This window comes from Podarcis muralis, chromosome 5, assembly GCF_964188315.1.
Source record: "Podarcis muralis chromosome 5, rPodMur119.hap1.1, whole genome shotgun sequence".
In the NCBI taxonomy this organism is placed as follows: domain Eukaryota; kingdom Metazoa; phylum Chordata; class Lepidosauria; order Squamata; family Lacertidae; genus Podarcis; species Podarcis muralis.
The window spans coordinates 96,040,110-96,065,898 of NC_135659.1; the positions used below are offsets into that span (position 1 = coordinate 96,040,110).

General features: G+C 48.1%; 2 protein-coding genes and 1 long non-coding RNA gene across 12 annotated transcripts in view; all 3 read right to left on the bottom strand.

The window, feature by feature from the left end:
* Positions 1 to 3,869, bottom strand: part of TPD52L2 (TPD52 like 2) — a 33,129-nt gene extending 29,260 nt beyond the window's left edge. For 4 of the 10 annotated variants that reach the window (XM_028735484.2, XM_028735483.2, XM_077929392.1 and 1 more), the window contains exon 1: positions 3,703 to 3,865. In XM_028735484.2, the coding sequence (XP_028591317.1) occupies positions 3,703 to 3,721 (19 nt within the window). In that variant the 5' untranslated portion in view covers positions 3,722 to 3,865. Of the gene's footprint in view, positions 1 to 3,702 lie in introns of all 10 variants that reach the window. The other 6 variants (XM_077929389.1, XM_077929390.1, XM_077929388.1 and 3 more) reach the window with 3 other exon arrangements.
* A 3,454-nt stretch (positions 3,870 to 7,323) lies between these two features.
* On the bottom strand, positions 7,324 to 25,453 carry LOC114599779 (uncharacterized). Its single transcript, XR_013393044.1, has 3 exons — positions 25,228 to 25,453; positions 17,419 to 17,510; positions 7,324 to 7,525 (listed from the first exon to the last, which is right to left on the bottom strand). It is a non-coding gene; the product is annotated as an uncharacterized LOC114599779 (long non-coding RNA).
* On the bottom strand, positions 13,884 to 15,630 carry ABHD16B (abhydrolase domain containing 16B). Its single transcript, XM_028735486.2, has one exon. It carries the CDS (start codon positions 15,357 to 15,359, stop codon positions 13,968 to 13,970), a length of 1,392 nt encoding a protein of 463 aa, XP_028591319.2. The 5' UTR covers positions 15,360 to 15,630; the 3' UTR covers positions 13,884 to 13,967.
* Positions 25,454 to 25,789: the final 336 nt, after the last annotated feature.

Consider the following 25,789-nt stretch of genomic DNA (forward strand, 5'->3'; position numbering starts at 1 on the left):
TTCCATACCCTTGGATAAGGGAGCCAACGCTAGTACAGTGGTACCCCTGGTTACATACTTAATTCATTCCGGAGGTCCGTTCTTAACCTGAAACTGTTCTTAACCTGAAGACCACTTTAGCTAATGGGGCCTCCCGCCGCTGCTGCACGATTTCTGTCCTCATCCTGAAGCAAAGTTCTTAACCCGAGGTAATATTTCTGGATTAGCGGAGTCTGTAACTTGAAGCGTATGTAACCCGACGTATCACTGTACTGGCATTCTGAAGACCGCATCTATACTGCACACATCCTCATGTTATTCTCATGCCCCCTGCAAAACGAAGGGGTGGGCCTATTAAGACCACAATGGGTTGCCTTTCTTCTTGTAATCTATATTGGAAGTGTCCCAAGGGATTTGGTGGCCCAGCTGCCTCAGGAGTGATATTATGCTGACAGTCTCTGGCAGAGGAGCTCCTCCGAGCCCAAAAGGGTGGGGTAAACAGAACGGTCTCTAGTTGCTTGCTGTACATGAGCTTGGGGCAGAGTAGAGGAAGTGTGATACAGACGAGGCAGAAAAGCCAAAATCCACACTCTGTTCCAAGGTTTGTGGGGGAGAAGCTTGCTAAGTTGCTCCTCATCGTTTTGCTGCAAGGCTATAAATCACCTTGCTGATTGCTTAGAGGGATGGAAGTGCAAGACATGAATAAATGAAGCTAATGCAATATGACCTCGCTGTCAAAGCCCTAACCGTTTCCCACAAAGATGACTTTTGGGCAAGATGGAAGGGAGGCTTTCCTAGGTAAATAAGCCACAAACAAATGTGGAAGGCAAGCTTCAGGAGTTTTTCCAATTCTGCTGAATTACGTTACTCTTCAGCAATTGCGATGACAGCCTCTAGGGCAGGCAGGGGTGGGGCACCTGAGCTGGGGCCCTCCAGATCCGCTCCAGACTGCAAGGGGCAGATGAGAAGTTTGGGCCACAGGCTCCCATCCCAGCTCTAGAAATTGCAAGATGCCCACTTTTCAGCATAAAAAGAAGTACTCTTGCTGTCTTTACCCCTCAAAAGCCCTGCAGATAAGATAGCAGCTGCACTTTCAAAGACACAAAGGAGCAGGCAAAAGGTTAGTTTAGCAAACAAAGCATCACCACACACACACACACGACTGTGTGCTACTGCTCACAGCAGACGGGAGTCGAGAGCCTACATAAGCACGTTAGAAATTAATGCAGCTGCTTGAAAAACAGAGGAGAATCGCACAGACCATGTGCTTTCATTCTTTGCTGGTAAGCATCAAAGGCAAACCTCTCAAGAAAAATGAAAGCAGGGAATCCACTGAAGCTCAAAGCTATAACTCTTTGATCTCAAGCTAACCCACTTAAAAGGGTGGTGGGTAGCTCAGATTCTCGAGCTCTGCATTCAGCCTCCTGGAATTCCACCGCAGGTCCTCCCCACCTAGCCCCCTGATCAAATCCTTGGGGCTCCCTGCGTAAGGGGTAGCGCAAATTCAAAGACCAAGCTTAACATTTGGAGTCTCCTGACTCCCATGATCACTCAGCAATCTATATGCCCTGCCCACCTAAATTCAACCATCATGCCCATCCAAATCCCCACTCCGCCACGACCCCCACTGAGTGTCCTTGGGCCAGCCATTGCCTCCTAACTTGACCTACCTCACAGGCTTGTTGTGGGGATTAAAAGAGGAGAGGAGACCTATGTAAGCTCTCTGATCCACCAACTTCTTCCCTCAGCTGGGCCTACACAGAAACAACTCTTGCATGTAAACACCTTCCTTTCTTAATAATCCCCTTCCCACTCACTCTCCATGTGGCGCACCCTAACCCAACCCACCTCAAAAGCAAACATTCCTGCTGCACTGGATTTAGATCCAGGCCCAGTTCTCAACTTTGAGGTGGTCTTATTTTTATTTAATGAATAATAATAATAAAAATAAAATTAAAAAAAATAGTAATAATAAAGCTGTGGGGTATACTTAGGGTAGCTGCTACTTAAGACAACTTCCCTGCCAGCTTAAAAGGAATACATAATTAATTACAAGAATCACTCTAATCAGCATAGGAAAAACACCAGCACCAGCTATGACCTTACAAACTCTCCAGCCAGCTGAAACCCCAGTATCTGCTCTCAAAGGCCACTCCCACAAAACAAACAGATGCTCAATCCCCATTTAAAAGCTCACAAGGGAGGAGGCTACTGGCACCAGGAAGGGTATCCCATAATCATGGGGCCGCCACTGAGAAGGCTCCCACATAACATGCCTGCCAGCCTGCACACCGAAACTCACCTTGTTCCACAATACAAATAAAAGGGGGGGGGGAGAGTCATTTTTCCCCATTTCATAAAATTTATGCACTCCATGATCGTAAAACAAAACAAAAAACCTTCAAGTAGTTTTCAAAACCCCTGCACATAGAAGTCTAATGTCAGAGAGTAGGCTGGCCTAGAAGCCTTCTTCGCAATACACCACCTTTCTACATGCAGGAATCTGTCTACTTACACAGCCTAGAAACCGTCTCCCCGATACACTGGCTGTCTTCATGCAAGGCTCTGTCCACTTACATGGCTTAGAAGCCACATCCCCGACAGTCTAGCTTTCTACATGTAGGGATCTCTTCACTTAGCCTAGAAGCCTTCTTCCCAAGACGATGGCTTTCTACATACATGGGCTAAAATCCTACCCCTATAAGTTACCTTTCTACATGCAGGAATCTCTTTGCTTATACAGTCTAGAAACCTTCCCCTTGACATACTAGCTTTCTCCATGCAGGGCTCTGTCCACTTACATGGCCTAGAAGCCACATCCCCAACAGGCTAGCTTTCTACATGCAGGAATCTGTCCACTTACACAGCTTAGAAACCGTCTCCCTGATACGCTGGCTTTCTTCCTGCAGGGCTCTGCCTACTTACATGGCCTAGTAGCCACATCCCCGGCAAGCTAGCTTTCTACATGCAGAAATCTCTTCACTTAGCCTAGAAACTTTGCCTACTTACACACGGGCTAAAATCCTACCCCTATAAGTTACCTTTCTACATGCAGGAATCTCTTTGCTTATACAGTCTAGAAACCTTCCCCTTGACATACTAGCTTTCTCCATGCAGGGCTCTGTCCACTTACATGGCCTAGAAGCCACATCCCCAACAGGCTAGCTTTCTACATGCAGGAATCTGTCCACTTACACAGCTTAGAAACCGTCTCCCTGATACGCTGGCTTTCTTCCTGCAGGGCTCTGCCTACTTACATGGCCTAGTAGCCACATCCCCGGCAAGCTAGCTTTCTACATGCAGAAATCTCTTCACTTAGCCTAGAAACTTTGCCTACTTACACACGGGCTAAAATCCTACCCCTATAAGTTACCTTTCTACATGCAGGAATCTCTTCGCTTATACAGTGTAGAAACCTTCCCCTCGACATACAGTACTAGCTTTCTCCATGCAGGGCTCTGTCCACTTCCATGGCCCAGAAGCCTCGTCCCCGACAGGCTAGCTTTCTACATGCAGGGAGGCGCTCGCTTGCCAGGCCCCGCCCCACCCGCCGCCCCCCTTCAGCCCGAGGCGGTGCCGCCCTGGAGGAAGCCGAGAGCAGCGGGCCGGAGGCAGGATGCGTCCCGCCCCGGGGCCTGGCCTCCTCCCGCCCCCGCGCGGCCTTCCCAGGGGGACGAGGCAGCGGCGGCGGCCCTCTCCCCGGCCCGGCCGGCCTTGGCCTACCCTGGCTGGCGCTCTCCATCTCGCCCGGAGGCCGCTGCGCAGCTACGCGAGGGAAGGAGGCGGCGGCGGCGGCGGCAGCAGCGGCAACAAACTCCTGGCTTGACGGCGCGGCGACGTCACACGCCTCCCGCTCTTCCGTCTCCGCACAAACACACGCTCACTTCCGGCCTCCCCCGGAAGTCGCAGCTAGCAACGTCATCAGGAGGCGCTTGCGGCCTTAAAGAGGAAATTGCAAAAGGCCAAAGCTGCCGCCTTCACTTCCGGATCCCTTTTGACGCTTCTGCATTGAGGAGAAATCCTCAATATAAATCGGGGTTAGACTCTCCATTTGCTTTCTCCACGTTGGCCGAGGTGTGCCGTTATCCTTCGGTTCCCTTCCCCCCCGTGTTTTGGGGAGAAAAGCGTGGCTGTTTCCAAGCAGGGCAGTCTGCCTCTAGCCTATCTCGGAAGCATTTTTAACGGCTGGAGTAGAAATCTGAAACAGAAATTGCATTTCTGTTCCTGATTTACACTGAACCTTAAATGTCTTTTGCCGTTCAGTCCACGCGCTGTTACGACCTGCGATCGGGATCCGGAACTAGTCTGCGGGTTCGCTCCTGCCCGCAGCCCTTTGGTGTCGCTCTTTGGCTGCAGACCAAAGGGGTTCAATCGCAAAGTAGCGCTTGTGATTTCCGGGCAGTCTTGTCGACGGCGCTGCCCTGGACGTGTTTTGAGGGGTTACAGAAGTCTGCGGTGCGCAACTGCAGTTACTTAGTCATTTATATATGTTGTTGTTTAGTCGTTTAGTCGTGTCCGACTCTTCGTGACCCCCTGGACTAGAGCACGCCAGGCACTCCTGTCTTCCACTGCCTCCCACAGTTTGGTCAAACTAATACTAGTAGCTTCGAGAACACTGTCCAAACATCTCGTCCTCTGTCAGTGAGAGATTTTACATTCTTGGGCTCCATGATCACTGCAGATGGTGACAGCAGCCACAAAATTAAAAGATGCCTGCTTCTTGGGAGAAAAGCAATGACAAACCTAGACAGCATCTTAAAAAGCAGAGACATCACCTTGCCGACAAAGGTCCATATAGTTAAAGCTATGGTTTTCCCAGTAGTGATGTATGGAAGTGAGAGCTGGACCATCAAGAAGGCTGATCGCCGGAGAATGGATGCTTTTGAATTATGGTGCTGGAGGAGACTCTTGAGAGTCCCATGGACTGCAAGAAGATCAATCCTCTCCATTCTGAAGGAAATCAGCCCTGAGTGCTCACTGGAAGGACAGATCCTGAAGCTGAGGCTCCAATACTTTGGCCACCTCATGAGAAGAGAAGACTCCCTGGAAAAGACCCTGATGTTGGGAAAGATGGAGGGCACAAGGAGAAGTAGACGACAGAGGATGAGTGTTCTTGAAGCTACCAGCATGAGTTTGACCAAACTGCGGGAGGCAGTGGAAGACAGGAGTGCCTGGCGTGCTCTAGTCCAGGGGGTCACAAAGAGTCGGACACGACTAAACAACAACAAGCCTTGCTGAGTTTAATGGGACTCATAACTCCATTAAGCCTGGGACTGATGGAAGTTTTGGTTGACAGTCATCTGCAGGGTACTAGCTTGGTAAAGGTTGCTCTGATGGGTTTGATTAGTAGGGGAGTCTTCCCTTCTCCTCTCCTTCCTTCAGTCTGTTATGTCTCCTTTTGGACTGTAGGTGGAGGTATTAGCCCAGGTATCCCTTCTGCCCCCGCCTTGTTGCTTTCACATCTCTAAATTAATATCTCTAAATCCACGCACCTTGGTTTAGCATCCTGGCAGAAAGATGTTCCGCAAGCGAGGAGCAAGTGGTGAGTCACTGGGAAAATAAGCTCTCATGTTACAGCTTAGCTGAGGCAATCTAGCTTAACCACTTTTAAAGGGATTTCTGGGGAAATCATTCCGACTTAACCATTTCTGCTTTCAGGGACATCTGCATGCCGTATTACGCAGTAAAGAGGTCTTTCTTCTCAGGAACTGGGCCTTTATTGTGGTGGCAACTACCCTTTGGGACTCCCCTTACAGATTAGACAGACACCTCTATTGTCTTTTCTATATGAATTGAATACTTTCTTCTTCAGTTATCCCACTTGTCTGCATCTGTAGTGTAACTAATTTTTTTGTTATACCTGTTTTCATATGTGGAATTGTTTTAAAATGTCCACATTGTTGCTATATATAGAATTGCTTTATAAATGGAACTGCGGTGTTTTTTTTGATGGTTACGATGCTTTATCTGTTTTATCAGTATATATTTTATTGTTGTAACCCACCCTGGATCTTGTATAAAGGGTGAATAAGAAATCTAACAAATCAATAAATTGCACAAACGCCACAAAGTATTGCCCTTCTGTCTTGGGCGGGAGTATTAAAATCGCAGCTGTCGGCAACGTGGAGGCTGTAAGACCCCTGGCTGACATGACTTGCACGCTCCTACAAAATTCACCCACCAGCACCCCAAAGGCAAAATAAGGGAACTGGTTTCATACACCACCTTTCGTTCAGTTCTGCTCTGTCCCCTTAAAAAACAAAAATACCCAGGCTGAACTTTCAGCCTTCCCGAAGTTTGGCCTGGTCCCAAGGTAAATCCTTGACATTTTCAGCATCTACACCTTACGTTAGGGACGCGGGTGGCGCTGTGGGTAAAACCTCAGTGCCTAGGACTTGCCGATCGCATGGTCGGCGGTTCGAATCCCCACGGCGGGGTGAGCTCCCGTCTTTCGGTCCCAGCTCCTGCCCACCTAGCAGTTCGAAAGCACCCCCGGGTGCAAGTAGATAAATAGGGACCGCTTTCTAGCGGGAAGGTAAACGGCGTTTCCGTGTGCTGCGCTGGTGCTGGCTCGCCAGAGCAGCTTCGTCATGCTGGCCATGTGACCCGGAAGTGTCTCCGGACAGCGCTGGCCCCCGGCCTCTTAAGTGAGATGGGCGCACAACCCTAGAGTCGGACACGACTGGCCCGTACGGGCAGGGGTACCTTTACCTTTTTACTTTTACTTTTACGTTTAAAACACTTTAATACCTCTTTCAGAGTTTCTACGGGGATATACGCTTGGTATTTATCATTCCTCTTACACAAAAATCTCCAAATGGGTCCGAACTTCAATGTCTAAAACTCCTGGTAGAGGACAAGGATCTAGAGATCACGCTAAGGGTGGCCAAATTCTGTGCGACTGCCATAAAACTCAGGTGCCCAAACGTCTTGGGCCGGCCCTGGCGAGAGTGCTTTATATGTACGGCACAGACGAGCTAAATCATGGGTAGGCAAACTAAGTCCTGGGGGCCAGATCTGGCCCAATCGCCTTCTCAATCCCGCCCGCAGATGGTCCAGGAATCAGCATGTTTTTACACGAGCAGAATGTGTCCTTTTATTTAAAATGCATCTCTGGATTATTTGTGGGGCATAGGAATTCGTTCATTCCCCCCCCCAAAAAAAATATAGCCCGGCCCTCCACAAGGTCTGAGGGACAGTGGACCGCCTCCCTGCTGAAAACGTTTGCTGGCCCCTGAGCTAAGCCATGCGTCATATTTCGGTTTCGTCCACCAAAGGAACGTGGCAGGGAAGAGACAGCTCAGTCGGAAGAGCTCAAACCTCTTTAATCTGAGAGTCGTGGGTTCGAGACCCACATTGGGCCAAAGAGCCCTGCGTTGCAGGGGGTCGGACTAGATGACCCACGTGGTCCCTCCCCAGTGTGCAGTTCTAGGATTCTATGGCTGTCCGTACTTACTGATCATGCTGGTGCTTTTGGAAAGAGAGAGAGACCGTCTGATAGTCCCTCCCAGGGACATAGGCCTGAGGGTCCATGTGCACCCTGCACCTGGGGGGGAGAAACAGATAAGAGGTTCTCGGCTGACACATAGCTGTCAACTTACAGATTTGAAAATAAGGGACCAGTAGCCTCAAAAATAAGGGATCAGCAGCCAAAATAAGGGATTTTAGTCAACCAGCTCCTTTCCTTTCCCCCATAACAGTCAATCGAAGGAGCTTCCAAAACAAATCCAAAAGCCCCCCCCCCACACGAGATTGCCGCCCGCATTTGTACTCAACCAGCTCCTTTCCTTTTCCCCCACCATGTGACAGACCTTTTCCCCGGCAAGGGTGAGTGGGCTGTCGATGATGTATCCTTCCGATTTTGAGCACAGGTATGTTCAACTTCTGAGCCCCTCCGAGCCAAAGGCAGAAAGCCCAGCCAACAACCAAACGAAGCCTCAAGCGGTGGTTCCCACAGTGCAGCAACCCGGCAAAGGGGATGCAGCAAGGGAAACCACTGTCACCTCTCCGCTGGGAAGCGCTGAGCAAAGGCGAGTCCCCAGGCAACACAGCTGATTTGATCGGCACAAGGTATGCAAGCTCCACCCCCCAGTCGTTCTTAGACTCCTTATTGGGTGAGCAACGTAGCCAAGCAACACAGTTGGAGCCTCCCTCCTCCCTGGCCAGCAGGGAGGGAGGGAGAGGAACTGCTTCCTTTGAAACCCGGGAAATTTAAGGGCCATCATCAATAAGGGACAGCAGCGCTGTGGATAAGGGAGTTTCCCGCCAAATGAGGGATGGTTGACAGCTATGGGCTGACAGCCTTGACTTGTAACGTCCCAGCAGTAAGCAAAAGAAATGGGTTCTTCTTCTTCTTCAGACACCAGAACTGGCTGGCTGGCCCCATCTGCACTATGCGTTTAAAGCAGTATGATACCACTTCGAAGTCATGGGTTCCCTTGCCCCAAAGAATCCTGGGAGCTCTAGTTTGTGAAGTGCACTGAGAGTAGGGCTGCCATGTCTTGAGGGGCAAAAAAGAGGACAGCCTGAGCCGTTCCCAGCCTGAGCCAGAGAAAGAGGTGCATGCCTTTTCCCCCAGCTCGGGCTGGCAGCAGCTGCGGTGTAACCCCAGCTCATATCTGATCTTCGCTGCGGTGGCTTCGCTCTGCTGCGGAGCTTCCGGGGCACAGCACCCTCTTGAGCATGCCTGTGCCCCCCAAAAAAATCCACCCACCCCCCAAAATAAGCAAGCCAGACATTTCCTTTAAAATGAAAACAAATGTAAAAATAAGGGAATTAAAAAAAAAATACAATACAGATTACTCAAATGTAAGAGAAATATGGAAACCGCAAAGAGATAGAGGGAAGTCAATTAACACAGAAGGAACTCAAACCAGTTTAGTGGAATAGAATGAAAGTGACGGTAAAGAAAAAAAAGAAAGGATGAAATATGAAGGTAATGTCTTTCTAGGAACTTTGGATATAGAATATTCAAATAGTGGTTTGTACTTCTTTAATAATTTTGTTTATTTGACAATTTTTCCCCTTTCCTTTTTTAATCTTTTTCTTTTCATATTTTTGTTTATGTATTGTTTTCTTTTCCGTATATGTGGGTGTAAGGATTACGGTAATTTATTTTCTTGTTTTGTAAATTTTAAAAAGCAACAAAGATTTTTTTTTTAATGTAAAAATCCTCCCGGATAGACATGTTGGCCCCCCAAAAGAGGACATGTCCTTGTTTTCCTGGACACATGGCAACCCTAGCCGAGAGTTGTTAGGGGACTCCTGTTTGCTTCACAGAGCTACAATCTTTAGAGTTCCCTACCCAGAGGGATTGATTTTTAAACCAGTCTGAGAACCACAGCTCTGAGAGTGTTCAAAGTGGTATGATACCGCTTTAAGTGTATAGTCCGGACAGGGACTCTTTCTGGTCTGTTTCCATTGCAGGTACATGAAGACACAACAGTTTGTCTTTGTGACAGTAGCAAATCTGTGTTCTCCCGGACACCTTCCCCCAAATCTGCTGATCAGGCTCTCTCACAGCTCTATGCTTTATCTGTACTCTGACATCTCTCATTGTTAAGCCACCATTTTGGGGAAATCACATCATTATGGAACAATTCAATGATGAAGGACAGTTTTAAAAAGTTTTATAGCAGCGACGGGCGCTTGAGGAATTCAGTATTTGTGGAGCCCCATAATAACTGGTCTGATCCGCACAATCCAATCAAATAAGCAGTGAAAAATTCACAACGCAATCTTCTACTCAGAATTGAATTCAGTGGGGCTTACTCCCAGGTAAAGGGGATTAGGATTGCAGCTTCAATTATGCACCGCCTTTTGTTATTCCCAAATGTTCTGGCATTGTTCTCTGGTCAAAAAAACTGCATGGAAATACATATTTTGAGAGGAAACGCTTTTTTAAAAAATTACATTTTTATATGAATAACATTTTCTTTTTTGAAATTTCTGGTTAATGTTGAAACAGGGTGGGGTGGATTTATGGGAAACAAGTGCAGACAGAAATTTCAAGACTAGACTGATTGGCCCATCCCTTATAGCAGCCTCTGACAACCTGGTGCCCTCCAGGTGTTTTGGACTACAAATCCCATCAGCACCATCAGCAGAACAACATCTGGCAGGGGCAGCAGGCACACTGCTTTATAGTGACCCCTACAACAGACCAACATTGCAGGTAGCAGCGTTGGCTGTTAGAAAGCACCCAAATGTAAATGATATGGTTAAACCCATTTTTCAGTCAAACTCAAAACGTTGCAAAATAGCAGGCATCCTTTTTTGACGTTGCAGTCGTTCCTAAGAAATGCATTGCTCTGCTGCCCTCAATGTTAGAGAGATCCAACTGGACTCGACTAGAAGTTGAACATTTAGGGTCACTGGTCCCATGCTATGGACCAATCAGGGCCGGATTTAGGTTTGATAAGGCCCTAAGCTACTGAAGGTAATGGGGCCCTTTATATGTCCAGCTGTCCTTTGTCAGCAACAAATTGCCGCTGTTTTTTGTGTTGAATAACCTAATAGTTATTTAAAGCCATTTGCACATAACAAAATATGTATTTTATCAAAGTAATTGTTGAACTGAAATACAATTAAGAAGAAGAGGGACGCCGATGGCGCTGTGGGTTAAACCACAGAACCTAGGACTTGCCGATCAGAAGGTCGGCAGTTCGAATCCCTGTGACGGGGTGAGCTCCCGTTGCTCGGTCCCAGCTCCTGCCAACCTAGCAGTTCAAAAGCACGTCAAAGTGCAAGTAGATAAATAGGTACCGCTCCGGAGGGAAGGTAAACGGCGTTTCCATGCGCTACTCTGGTTCGCCAGAAGCGGCTTAGTCATGCTGGCCACATGACCCGGAAGCTGTACGCCGGCTCCCTTGGCCAGTAAAGTGAGATGAGCGCCGCAACCCCAGAGTCGGCCACAAGTGGACCTAATGGTCAGGGGTCCCTTTACTTTTATATTAATAGTGAAATTTTGGAGGGGTCCTCAAGAGGGTTGGGCTCTAAGCTATAGCTTGTTTAGCTTATACAGTGGTACCTCAAGTTACAGACGCTTCAGGTTACAGCCTCCGCTAATCCAGAAATATTACCTCGGGTTAAGAACTTTACTTCAGAATGAGAACAGAAATTGTGTGGCGGCAGCGGGAGGCCCCATTAGCTAAAGTGGTGCTTCAGGTTAAGAACAGTTTCAGGTTAAGAACGGACCTCTGGAACAAATTAAGTTCTTAGCCCGAGGTACCACTGTATGTAAATCCAGCACTGGGACCACTCATCCAGCAGAGATTTGCAGGCACTCTTTCCATTGTTCAGACATCTCTGGCAGATCCTTTGAATGCAGATAGGCCTTTGCAGCTGCTTTTTTCAATTAGTGATTTAATTATAACCTTACAATTATAATTATATACTGATTAATGGTGTTTTCTGTTTTATTGTACATATTGTCTTCTTCTTCTTTGGCAATCACTTGTAGCCGAGCAAGATTGTCTTCCATGAAACACGGTCAATACATACAATAAAATATCGTTGCACACTGCCATGTTATGCTGTATGGATTGGTGGTATGTAAATACTTGTATAAATAAATGAATGTCTGTGAATCACAAAAATAAGAGTGGGCCCCAAAGGCTCTCCATTTGCAGAACTGTCCTCCCCCTGCGTATCAGCCCCCACAGGGTGATATTCAACTAAACTCTGCTCAGAGTAAGACCCACTGAAATTAATGAACAAGTTAAAAAAAAAAGGTAAAGGGGACCCCTGACCATTAGGTCCAGTTGTGGCCGACTCTGGGGTTGCGGCGCTCATCTCGCTTTATTGGCCGAGGGAGCTGGCATACAGCTTCCAGGTCCTGTGGCCAACATGACTAAGCCGCTTCTGGCGAACCAGAGCAGCACAGGGAAATGCCATTTACCTTCCTGCTGGAGTGGTACCTGTTTATCTACTTGCACTTTTGGTGTGCTTTGAACTGCTAGGTTGGCAGGAGCAGGGACCGAGCAACGGGAACTCACCCCGGTGCGGGGATTTGAACCGCTGACCTTCTGATCGGCAAGTCCTAGGCTCTGTGGTTTAACCCACAGGTCCAATTATTTCAGTAGGTCTACACAGAATAAACTTCTTCAAATACCACCCCTAGATTTCAAGCACCCTTCCGCATCAAAATGCACAAGCTTCTAAAAGCACCAGTGTTTGCATGTCACAAAAATAAAGGGGATGGTTAGCGGGTCAAGCCAGGACTAGGGAGACCCGGGTTCAAATCCCTATTCAAGCCACAAAGCTCCCTGGTGACTTTGGGACATTCTCTTTCTCTTTTTCCTTAGGATGTGTTTATATTCCCATCTACCAGGCACGCCTTGCCTTTCCAGTGCGGGGTTTTCAATCCATGTTCACATACCGTCATCCAAAATGCAGGCGTATCCTGTACTTTGTTATAAAATACTACTTTTTGATTTGTTGCTTCTCAAACCAGCTTCGCACTAATCGGGATCCTTAAGCCCTTCCTAATTCACGTCTAGCCAAGGAGTGAGCAACTCTGCGTGGCGTAAAGACATCCATGCCGCTGTCAACACCCCCTGGTGTGTACACAAGCAGGAATGAATCTGACACGAATGAAGCAGGGGTGATGTGAACATTTGCTCCCAATATATAGTCCAAAAATAAGGCAAATAGCTCCCTGCAGTTTGTTCTTTATTGCAGCTCCTCCACACACCAGGGCCGGCTCTATCATTGGGTGGAGTGAAGGGGCTGCCTCGGGTGGCAAAAACTGGAGGACAGGGAGTTGTGTGAAGACGGAGCTGTATGTGCCCTGGGTGGGTTACCATCTGCTCCCTAACCTAGCTTGCTTTCCTCAGCTGTGGCAGAGAGAACGCTGAGCTTTTTGGCCTCTCTTTGGAAGCAAACCAGGCCCTTGACCATCCCATCACAGCAGGGTAATAAAGCAAACAACCGTGGATGGGGCCAAACGAAGCTTACGACCGCCACCCTAAGCCCACCCTCAAAAGCACTACAGTGGTACCTGGGGTTACAGACACTTCAGGTTACAGACGCTTCAGGTTACAGACTCCGCTAACCCAGAAATAGTACCTCAGGTTAAGAACTTTGCTTCAGGATGAGAACAGAAATCGCACGGTGGTAGCGGGAGGCCCCATTAGCTAGGCCCCTGAAGTGGTGCTTCAGGTTAAGAACAGTTTCAGGTTAATAACGGACCTCCGTAACGAATTAAGTTCTTAACCCGAGGTACCACTGTATTAGCAAGGAAGAGCTGTCCGTGGGCAACTCTCTGCATTTCACAACGGTGTTCATTTGATTCCCACATTGCATGGGGTTGACTCGAAGATTCTAGGACCCTTGTACCTATGGGACCTCCCACGGAGGACCTTATGGTCTTCAAACAAAAACACCTTGAAGGTCCCGGGCCACAGGGAGGTTTGGCTGGCCTCGACCAGAGCCAGGGCTTTTTCAGCTGTGGCTCCGATCTGGTGGAACACTCTGTCACAAGGGACTAGGGCCCTGCGGGACTTGACATCCTTCCGCAGGGCCTGCAAGACAGAGCTGCTCCACCAGGGCTTTAGCCAAGGCACAGCCTGACCCCCTCCTTTGGTGATTCTTCACAGAACTCTAGCCCAATGGTTGCCATTAATTTGATTTGAACTGATTTTAGAATGAATTGATTTTAGAATGCTGTATTATTTGACTCTGAGCCCAGCTTTGGGCTGGTGAGGGCGGGATATAAATAAAAAATTATTATTATTATTATTATTATTATTATTATTATTATTATTATTGTTATGGTCTTTTCCATCTCTATGGTTCTATGTCCGTCTCTGTTCTCCCTCCCTCTCCTCCCCCCCACAACTCAAAAGGAACTAACTGACAGAGCATAGTGTTGTTGTCGGGGAAGGATAAATCTGGGGGCACCCAATTAACTTTCCCAAGCCTGTCTCTTTCTCATTCTTTCTTTATGCGTCTTTCTCTCTCCTCCTGATCCCTCTCCCCATCTCCTGCTACAACTTCCAGGGCATCTGAAAGTCATCCGGCTTGAGGAGAGACCAGTGCGTGGCGTCCACGTTCCTCATGTGCTTCTTGGCCAGGAATAGGGCCATCAGCTGCTTCCCTCGGCGGGCGAGGTGCTTCCCCACCCTGCAAGGGAAAGAGGGGCTCCCGTCCTCAAGGCTGTCTTTGTACTTCTGCAGCTCCTTGACACACCACTCGTCATTTATCCTGTACCGCTTGTAAACAGACTCCTCCTGTTTGGGGTTGGCAGCCCTGAGCCAGACCTGGACAGCTTCCAACCCGTCCTGGGACATGATTTCGGGGTAGCGATGCTCCAGGAGCTGCACTAGCAGCTCGTTGGCTCGGTTGCACCTGAGGTTGGTGATCTGGTCCTCCAGGCCAAACGGGCAGGTGGTGATGACCTCGTCTTTGGTCCTGCGGATCAGCAAGACGGGTCCCTGGTACCGGCACAGCTGCTCACCCACGTTGAGGTTGAAGTGCTCCTTCACCGTCCGAACCACCAGCTTCTTCCAACTCTTGGGCATGATGTTGAGGGCCAAGGGGAGCAGGTCGTCGAAAGTGGCGTCCAGCACCAGGGCTCCCAGAGACGGGTACGTCATGGCAGCCCACGTGGCCGAGTAGCCCCCTAAGGACCACCCGTACACAACAATGTCTTCTATGTTGAAGCCCAGACGGCAGGTGGCATACCGGATCACGACGTCCACCGCGTTGGCGTCGTTCTCCGGGTAAGGCTGGCCGGTGCTCCCAGCGAAACCGGGGTGGTTCCACCCCAGCACGGAGTACCCAGTCCTCAAGGGAGTGAAGAGGCAGCCCCACTGGTAGAAGCTGACGTTCCCCTCGCAGCAAACCACCAGCCGGTTCCCTCGCTGCTCCCCTTGTCCTTTCAGCTTGTCCCTCCGGTCCACAAACATGGTGTCAATCTTGTTCCCGTCGCGAGCCACCAGCTTGGCCCGCTTCCCATTGTAATCCTTCAAGAGGCGAGCTTGGCCCTTGGCCAGGACGGGCAACAGAGCTTGGTTCAGGAGGAAGACGGAGCCAGGGTAGATCAGCCAGCGGCCCAAAGAGTGCGCCATGATATAGCTGGCCCACTGGCCGGGCATTTGCTTGAAGTGGCGGAGGAGGTTCCAGCGTGAGACCCGGTGTCTGCTAGGGCCTCTTATCAAGGCCGAGGCCAGCGGACATGCTCTCGCCGCCGCTTTGACCAGGATCGGGCAGCCACTGTGGCCTCTGTTGCTACCACCATGGCTGGGCGGGCTGCCGTTGACGCCGGCCTCGTCCCACCGGAAGTCAACAGGCCAGTTGCTGAACTCAAAGTCGTAGCTGGCCATAAAATAGGTTTTGAATATGTGGGCCAGAGCCTTTGGAAAACAGAAGACGCACATGGAGAGAGATAATGGTTATCTTCTAGGAGAGGCATAAATTACATAAAAAGAGGTGTGGGCAAGGAAGGTTGCCCCACGGCAGATATTTCTGACGTCTCCAGAGCTTTCCCGTTGACGGATAGATTACTTCATAGGTACATGATGCGGGCTTTGGAACTGGTTGGAGCTCACCCCTTTGGCCATGGTGAAGTGGTCATTGGCGCCTGCCCATCAGGGCCCTCAGCACCCCTAGTCCACAGGGAAGTGTCACAATCAGTGAGGTCGTGCCTCCTTTGTGAACATCGCAGCAGGGCCAGCACTCAGAAGTAGCCAAACCAACCAGTCCTGGTGGCCCCAGATGAACGTTGAAAAGAGGACGGGCTGCGGTCCTTCCACACTGTTATTGCCCACACCTCCCTCGCTTTTTGCAGATGGCTTGGTCAGTGAATCACATCAACTCATTTGCCACGTTCTCCTCCAATCTTCAGGTAGTCAGTCCACCCTCCCCAAACCCTCCTTGGATATTCCGGCAACCGGAAGTTCATTCCAACTTTCTTTCGGAGCAAGGAGGAGGAATCAGGCTGTACGGGTGTGGATGTGCTTTATTTTAATTCCCCCCCCCCCAACACTCATATGATCAAGCTTTAAAACACTGCAGAGATGCTCTGCAGGGGAGATGGGGGGTGGGGTTTGTGACATCATAACACAGCGGCCAATCAGGGCTGTGAACAGACAGGGTTCTGGTGGAAATTATAAGAACTTGGCTATTGTTGCCTTGGGCTGGAGAAGCCAAGGAAGAAACATAGTGGGTTTACATCCAGACGACAGCAATTACCGTATTTTTCGCCCTATAGGACGCACCTAGTTTTTTGTGGGGGAAATAAAGAAGAAAAAAAATTCCCTCCCCCAGCTATCTGCAGCCTAGGGAGCCCTGCGGGAACTGATAGCTTCCTGAAGCCTGGAGAGCGAGAGGGGTCGGTGCGCACTGACCCCTCTCGCTTTCCAAGCTTCAGCGAAAGCCTGCATTCGCCCCATAGGACGCACACAGATTTCCCCTTCATTTTTGGAGGGGGGAAAGTGCATCCTATAGGGCGAAAAATATGGTAGGTTGTTTGCTTGTTTAACGCACATTCTTACGCACTCTCATTCGCTTCTGTAAGGTTACTGTATGCCCACAGTGAAACACAATCCCAGCCCCTCATGCCAAAATATCACATATTTATTTACTTATTTATTTTATAATAAAATATACACCATTTGATTGTAAAGCCTCAAAAGTGATTTACAGTGGTACCTCTGGTTACAAACTTAATTTGTTCCGGAGGTTTGTTCTTAACCTGAAACCGTTCTTAACCTGAGGTACCACTTTAGCTAATGGGGCCTCCCGCTGCCGCCGTGCCGCCACCGCATGATTTCTGTTCTCATCCTGGGGCAAAGTTCTTAACCCAAGGTACTACTTCCAGGTTAGTGGAGTCTTGTAACCCAAAGTGTTTGTAACCCAAGGTGTTTGTAACCCGAGGTACCACAGTACAAACAAGACAAAACAATAAAACATCAATAAGAAAAGTTAGCCACTGTGATTTAAATGTTCAAAGAATTAAAAATAACAATAGATTAAAAACAGATGAATATTCGCATCAACTAAGGTTTTGTTGAAATAAGACTGTTTTAAAGATGCTTTGGGATTTAATGATGGTTGTAGAGCATGAGACTCTTAATCTCAGCTTCGAGGGTTCGAGCCCCATGTTCGGCAAAATATTCCTGCACTACAGGGGGGTTGGGCTAGATCATAGCTGTCAACGTTTCCCTTTTTTTAAGGGAAATTCCCTTATTCTGAATAGGATTCCTCACAAGAAAAGGGAAAAGTTGACAGCTATGGGCTAGAAGATCCTTGTGTCCCCTCACACTTCTATGATTCCAGTCTGGCAAAAACACCTGAGGTTATTGACGTCTGAGGCATGACCTGGGGAGATTTCCAGACACACAGAGAGACCTGGAGGGGCTGGATTTGGCCCCTTTACCTGAGGTTCCCCACTGTAGTTTTCATTGAAGAGAGAGAGAGAGCGACTGAATGACCAACCTTGCTTTCTGAAAACCTGCATGTTCACATTCATCAGGTGGGCGTCAGGTGAAATCGCAGTTGTCTGCCTTGAGTCCATGAGACAGGGTGAGCTATGAATAATAAATAATAAATAATAAATAATAAATAATAATAATAAATTTTTATTTATACCCTGCCCTTCCCGGTTCAGAAAACCGGGCTCAGGGCAGCTAACAACAAATTTAAAACACTTAACTGATGCAACAAAAAACAGCATAAAATAGAGTATAAAACGTGGATAACAATAAATTCAGAATTCAAAAATCAGTTTTGGGGGGGGGGGAAATCCATCCAATAAACATTAGATGATCACCAGGGCTAGCTGGCTAAGTTAGTCCTATTTGGGCCAGCGAGGAGACCAGGGGAGAATTAGCGGTGGGATCCCAGAGCAGGTAATCTTCATAAAAAGAGGAGAAGGAGGGAAAGAAGGAAGGGGAATAAAAGATCAGGCTAAGTTCAAATTGAAAGCCAGGCGGAATAGCTCTGTCTTACAGGCCCTGCGGAAGGAAGTTAAATCCTGCAGGGCCCTGTATGCAGTTATAATGATATTAACACATACTGGCAGTTTTACAAGGGATGACTCTCTCTACTTGAACTTGGGGCTGTAGCCAACTAAATTCTACTCAGAGTAGACCCATTGCAACTGCTTGTCCGGGTGGAGGAAAGAAATACCGTATTTTTTGCTCTATAAGACTCTATAATGTGTGTGCGTCTTATGGAGCGAATGCAGGCTGCGCAGCTATCCCAGAAGCCAGAACAGCAAGAGGGATCGCTGCTTTCACTGCGCAGCGATCCCTCTTGCTGTTCTGGCTTCTGAGATTCAGAATGATTTTTTTTCTTGTTTTCCTTCTCCAAAACCTAGGTGCGTCTTGTGGTTTGGTGCGTCTTATAGAGCAAAAAATACGGTACATATGTGTGGAAGCAAGGCTATCTCAGGAAGGCAAATTTTACATTTGTTGCCCCCGCCCACCACTCAGAAGTGGCCCTCAGGAAGCTGTTCATAAGTGGCCCTCAGGCTGAGTGTGGCCCTCAGGTGCAAATCTTCACCTCTCCCTCCTACCCAGACTAAAGCTGGTCACACATTTGTATCTTGTTTCTCTTCAACACCCTTCTTCTTCCTTCTCCTACCTCCCCTTTGCCAAATGTTAGACTGCAAGCTCCTTGGGGAAGAGACTTCTCTCTCCTTGCCTGTAGCTCTATAAATTGCCATAAACATCACTTATATAAAAAGGTAACAAAGCCTGAACTCTATTTTTTCCCCCTGTCTCAAGAAACTCTTAGCAAAATAGACATATGTGCCTAGCTCAATTATCTTTCCCCCTATTATTTTCGACAGAGACGTGTCTGATGTTTCAAGGCCAAAATCTTTTTCTTCTGCTGGCCTTGGATTCTGCTGCCAGCCGCCACTCAGTTGCCCCCGAGTACCTGTCCCAGTTGTGACTAAGAGATAAATAATTGGAAAGAGGGGGAGCACAGCACTCAATAAGCCCTAAAGAGGGAGGGAAAGTTGTATCAAATAAAACGTTTTTGAAAACGTGTCATTAAATGAATGACACTGTTAGGAAAGGATTGTGTTAAATGACCCTCATGAAGCAAACACCTAGCAGCCAGCTTCAAGCACAAACTTTCTCTGTGGAACCCGCTACTAGTAACAGTTTAAGGGAAAAATAGAGGATTTCCCACAGACTTCTGGCTGGCCTCTGTGAGAACAGGGTGTCAGACTAGATGGGCTATTTGCTCTGATCCAGCAAGGCTCATCGTAATGTTGTTAGAAGGATAAGATACCTTATGTGTATCCCAAAGGTAGATATGCAGAGGAAGGAGGGAGGGAGAAGATTAGATTTCCCATTATCAGCCTGACCCTCGTGACATCACAGTTCAGTCCCAGTGATGTCATTGCCGTGGAACACTTAAGTGTGATGACATTATGCATTGCCTTTCTGCGGGTCCTGTAAGCGAAGCAGCACATGAGGAGCTGCAACCCTCAGGCATTTTAATGGTCCATCAAGGTTAGGGATGGGGAGTCTGTGGCCTTCCAGATATTGCTGGACTACAACTCCCATCATCTCTACTTGCCGCACTGGCTGGAGCTGATGGATATGGGAGTCCAGCGATATCTGGAGGGCCACAGGATATCTGGAGGGCTCGATTGAGGCTCACATTGTTGGCATTTCCTCAGAGTTCTTGCAGAGGTCTTTTCCAGCTCTGCTACCTGAGCTGATCATCCTGCAAGACTCTGGGATCGGTTCTGGGCCATTCTGTAAACAATGTGCATGTCATCCCATTGGGTTAAGTCTCCTGCCCTAGGGGTGCATGAGGAAGTCGATTTTGGTGGGTTTCAGTGTGAACTGGCCTCATCTGCACCTCCTGGACTAATGCATGGATCAAGACATATTATCCAGCTATTTGGGAGCCTGTCCCTGTTAAGTATAATAGTTTAATAGACAATGAAATGAGAATATCTAAATGTGTATTGATGAAAAGGTTTAACGTGGGGGCTATATTAAAGCCAAGGAGAGCACTCTGAGCTCTCCCTGAGTTGATAATTATCTGTTTGCTGTTCTCTGGTAGCGAACATGTGAGTGTTGTAACCTTAGATCATGCGATGATGGTATTGAGTTGCAAATCTTTTGTCTCAAGGCTCTGGGAAGTAAGGACATGTAAAAGACCCTCTCTGACTGAGAGAGAGAAAACAACTCCAAGCTAAAAATGGAATCATGCCATATTTTGTAAGTCGCTGAGCCTGTGCTGGACAGCACAAGACATTGCATGGACATTTTGGATGTATCATTTGATGTTTCTGTTTTATTCTGAAGAGTTCTGCTAGTAAAAATTTGAATATTTATGGGTCTGGACAATGATTTCTTCCAAAAGGAGTCAGTTCTTATCCATCCAGTCACTTCAAACTGCATAAGACTAATATCTGCAACAGTCACATCAAAAACCCCTCACCTAAAGCCAGGTGTGATCCTTCCTGGGTCTGGGTCTGCTCCTGACTCTTGATGCATCTCTGTGGACTTGGAGACAAAGTCCAGCTTTCCTGCTCCCCTGACGGCTCTCTCTGTGCGATAGAGCTTCTCCACCACATCATCTGACAGAGAAATGGCCTTTCTGGCCTTTGAAGATCCAGACTCCTCACTCTGAACCAAGCCAGAGGAGAACTGGACCGTGAAACTTCCAGAGGGAGAATCTCAGTGGAGGGTCCAGCTTGAGTGACCCAGGGTCTCTTCCTTCCCCTTGTTGTCCTCATTGGAGACCTTGGGCAGAGCCATGGCATGGCCTCCTTGGAAATCCTACTTCAGGCCAATTTTGCTTTCCAAAATCCAGCAGTTGGAAACCCCTCAGAGATGGCAGGGAGAATATCCTGGCTCTGGAAATCTCTCCACAGAAAGGCTCATCTGGTGCTGAGCTAGATGTCTTTCTAAGACTAGGTGAAATTCTCTTTATTTGCCTGGGGACTTTTATGTTGGTCAGTAATCCTGTTGTGTCTTTCCTGTGGTGACTCCCCAATTGTGGATGCTTTCTCCAGAGAGGCTGGCTTGGCGCCAACATTGCATGTTTTTAGACACCAGGAAAAAACATTCCTCTTTAACCAGGCCTGTGGCTATTAAATAATCTCTCCCCCCCCAATGATTTTTATTAGATCTTCCAAATTATTACATAACTCTGTCTTTTTTACACGTTCTCTTCTTGACTTCCTCCTTCCCTGATTGATATGCCCCCTTAATAGCTGCATTAAAACACATCTACATTTATTTTCTAAACCCCCAAAATCCATTTTCTACATTCTTCCATTGTTCATATCTGCTATTAAATATGGCCTGTGATCATGTGGGAGGACGGACTGTTATTATGATGATGATTTTACTATTAGGCTGTCTGTCAGAATGCTTCTTACTACGTTTTTATTGTGTTTTTGTCGTTGATGTTTTGCAATGTGTTTCTAGTGTTGTACACCACCCTGAAATCTTTTGATAAAAGGTGGTATATAAATTGAATTAATTAATAAGTTAATTATTAATAATACGTATTTGCAAAACATACTTTGCTGTTTTAAGTCATGCTGTTTGCCACATTGAGAAGCTTGGTCACTTGGAAGCAGGCTAATTCTAAAAGTGAATAATAAATACATCTCCATGGTGGGTGTGGGAGCAAATGTTACAGTCATACCTTGGGTTGCGAACGCTGCAGGTTGCACATTTTTAGGTTACGGACCGCACCAAACCCGGAAGTACCGGAACTGGTTACTTCCGAGTTTCAGTGCTCGCACATGCGCAGAAGCACCGAATCGGACTTTGCGCATGTGCAGAAGCGTCAAATTCCACTTTGCGCATGCGCAGAAGCTCCGGATTACGTCACACGCGTGCACAGACACGGCGCTGTGGGTGGCGTACGTGCCTCCCGCACAGATCACGTTCGCAACCCGAGGTATGACTGTATTTTTATTCATCTATTTTTACATTTATACTCCACCTTTCCTCCAAGAATCTCAAGCAGGTACACACAGTTCTCCTCCACCCCATTTTATCTTCACAGCAACCCTGTGAGGTAGGCTAAGCTGAGAGTGCGCAGCTGGCCCAAGGTCCGCAAGTGAGTTTCATCGCTGAGTGGGGATTTGAAGCCAGGTCTCAGTCCAACACTCTAACCACTATGCCACACTCCTCCTGGCACATACCCAGAGATATGCTCACACTATGCTGGTGGAACAGCCAAGATACCCAGTGTCAAAGCAACAGACACGCCCACAGAGACCCTGGAAGCCAATGCCCACCAATCAGGGCGTGTGCTGCGAACCACGCCCGCACGGAGAATCAGCCAATGAACTGGTGACAACGAGGACACGCCCCCCTCATTGCATCAGAAAACATGCAACATGTAGGAGGTCACCAGAGCATCAGCACCAGTGGTCCAGCTAGCAATTACCCTGCTACTGTCAGTCTTCGCTCTTCACCAATAATAATAATAATAATAATAATAATAATAATAATAATAATAATAATAATAATTTATTTATATCCCGCCCTCCCCAGCTGAAGCTGGGCTCAGAGTGGCTAACAGTAAAAATAACACAGTTTACATAAAATCATAATCAATTAATTGGAATACATTCTAAAATCAATTCATTCTAAAATCAGTTCAGAGTCAATTAATGGCAACCATTGGGCTAGAGTTCTATGAGGATTACAGAAGGAGGGGGTCAGACTGTCCCTATAGGCTGGGAGTTCGAATCCCCCTGGAACAAGAGTTCAAGACCCTCCTGCAAGGGAAAGCCTTTTGCTGAGAGGCCAAGGGGTGGCACGAGAACACTCAACCAGGGCAACCCCAGGCATGCACAGAGAGCAGCTGCTTCCACTGGCTCGATGCATAGGAAACAGGACTGGGAGGCAGGAATTCAAGTCCTACCAGGGCGGATGGAGGGGAACATACCCCCAACTTACCTCTTGCGTGCGTATCCACAACCCATCATATCAGAGGGAGAGCAGATGACACCAAACTGGGAGGGGTGGCTAACACCCCAGAGGACAGGATCACACTTCAAAACGACCTTGACAGATTAGAGAACTGGGCCAAAACAAACAAGATGAACTTTAACAGGGAGAAATGTAAAGTATTGCACTTGGGCAAAAAAAATGAGAGGCACAAATACAAGATGGGGGACGCCTGGCTTGAGAGCAGTACATGTGAAAAGGATCTAGGAGTCTTGGTTGACCACAAACTTGACATGAGCCAACAGTGTGAAGCGGCAGCTAAAAAAGCCAATGCAATTCTGGGCTGCATCAATAGGAGTATAGCATCTAGATCAAGGGAAGTAATAGTGCCACTGTATTCTGCTCTGGTCAGACCTCACCTGGAGTACTGTGTCCAGTTCTGGGCACCCAGTTCAAGAAGGACACTGACAAACTGGAACGTGTCCAGAGGAGGGCAACCAAAATGGTCAAAGGCCTGGAAACGATGCCTTATGAGGAACGGCTAAGGGAGCTGGGCATGTTTAGCCTGGAGAAGAGGAGGTTAAGGGGTGATATGATAGCCATGTTCAAATATATAAAAGGATGTCACATAGAGGAGGGAGAAAGGTTGTTTTCTGCTGCTCCAGAGAAGCGGACATGGAGCAATGGATCCAAACTACAAGAAAGAAGATTCCACCTAAACATTAGGAAGAACTTCCTGACGGTAAGAGCTGTTCGACAGTGGAATTTGCTGCCAAGGAGTGTGGTGGAGTCTCTGTCTTTGGAGGTCTTTAAGCAGAGGCTTGACAACCATATGTCAGGAGTGCTCTGATGGTGTTTCCTGCTTGGCAGGGGGTTGGACTCGATGGCCCTTGTGGTCTATTCCAACTCTATGATTCTATGATTCTATGACTTGACCCTGCTCTGCAAGCTCCACAAAGCAGCTCCCTAGCCACTCAGCTACAGCAGTAGACTGGAACCAGCCATGCGGTAGGGACAATTGTCTCTCTCCCTGCTCCAGCCCCAGGCCAGTGGTGGCTGGTGGCCATTGGGATTGGTAAGGAGTAGGCTGGGAGGCTAACAGTAGGTGGCGCCAGAAAGGCCGAGCCAACTCATTCTATCTTTGTCCCCATCCATCCTCCTCCCACAACCTTGATGGCAGAAAGTGAGGAGGAAGTAAAGAACCTTTTAATGAGGGTGAAAGAGGAGAGCGCAACATCAAAAAAAAAACAAGATCATGGCCACTGGTCCCATCACCTCCTGGCAAATAGAAGGGGAAGAAATGAAGGCAGTGGGAGATTTTACTTTCTTGGACTCCATGATTTCTGCAGATGGTGACAGAAGTCACGAAATTAAAAGACGCCTGCTTCTTGGGAGAAAAGCAATGACAAACCTAGACAGCATCTTAAAAAGCAGAGATGTCACCTTGCCAACAAAGGTCCGTATAGTTAAAGCTATGGTTTTCCCAGTAGTGATGTATGGAAGTGAGAGCTGGACCATAAAGAAGGGTGATCACCAAATAATTGATGCTTTTGAATTATGGTGCTGGAGGAAACTCTTGAGAGTCCCATGGGCTGCAAGAAGATCAAACCTCTTCATTCTGAAGGAAATCAGCTCTGAGTGCTCACTGGAAGGACAGATCCTGAAGCTGAGGCTCCAATACTTTGGCCACCTCATGAGAAGAGAAGACTCCCTGGAAAAGACCTTTCCCATGTTGGGAAAGATGGAGGGCACAAGGAGAAGGGGACAACAGAGGACGAGATGGTTGGACAGTGTTCTCGAAACTACAAACATGAGCCTGACCAAACTGCGGGAGGCAGTGGAAGACAGGAGTGCCTGGTCTAGGGGGTCACAAAGAGTCGGACACGACTAAACAACAGACAGGGAGTCTAACAGTAGGTGGCACTCATTCTATCTTCCCCCCCATACATCCTCCTTACTGCAGTGTCTTGCAAAGGCAGCCCTGAGATTAAGGAGGAACAGGAAGCTGAGAGCCTACCTTACTTGTTGTTGCAAGTAAGAAGGCAGGCTGAGTTCACCCCAATCGAGACATCTCCACTGGCCCAGCCCCCAATCATCGATCCCAGGAACGTGCAGCTCATATTTTCCATGCCAGAAGGAGCACCTGGTTCAAATCCAGGCACAATGGGACACTGGGGGAAGGAGGAGGGCCTCCCACTCTCGGGACACTCTCGGCCAATTAGGAGCAGCGCTGCATTGACCAATAGCCCATCCCCTCACCCAGGCAGCCCATGTAATCAATCCACCCTCTCTGTTTTTCCAGATAGGTTGGCTCTACTGGTAGCAGAGGCTCAGGCCATATGTCACACACTCTACTTACCCTTCCCTCTACTGCCTATGGAGCCACAGCTTAGGGTCAAAGCTCCTAAGTGATGCAGGAGGTCGCTTGTTGAACCTTCATCATCTCCAGGCAGAGCTAGGGGAAAGTCCGGTCTGAAATTCTGGAGAACCACTGCTGGTCTGTGTGGGCAAGGGGTTGAGGAAATCTGTGGGGGCCACCCCGATTTTGCCGGACTCCCATCATCTGTAGCCGGCATAGCCAATGGTCAGAAATGATGGGAGGAGGTGCCCCACTATTAGTCTAAAAGTAAAGGTAAAGGACCCCTGACAGTTAAGTCCAGTCGTGAACGACTCTGGGATCATCTCGCTTTATTGGCCGAGGGAGCCGGTGTACAGCTTTCGGGTCATGTGGCCAGCATGACTAAGCCGCTTCTGGCAAACCAGAGCAGCACACGGAAACACCGTTTACCTTCCCGCTGGAGCGGTACCTATTTATCTACTTGCACTTTGACGTGCTTTCAAACTGCTAGATTGGCAGGAGCAGGGACCGAGCAACGGGAGCTCACCCTGTCGCGGGGATTCAAACAGCCGACCTTCTGATT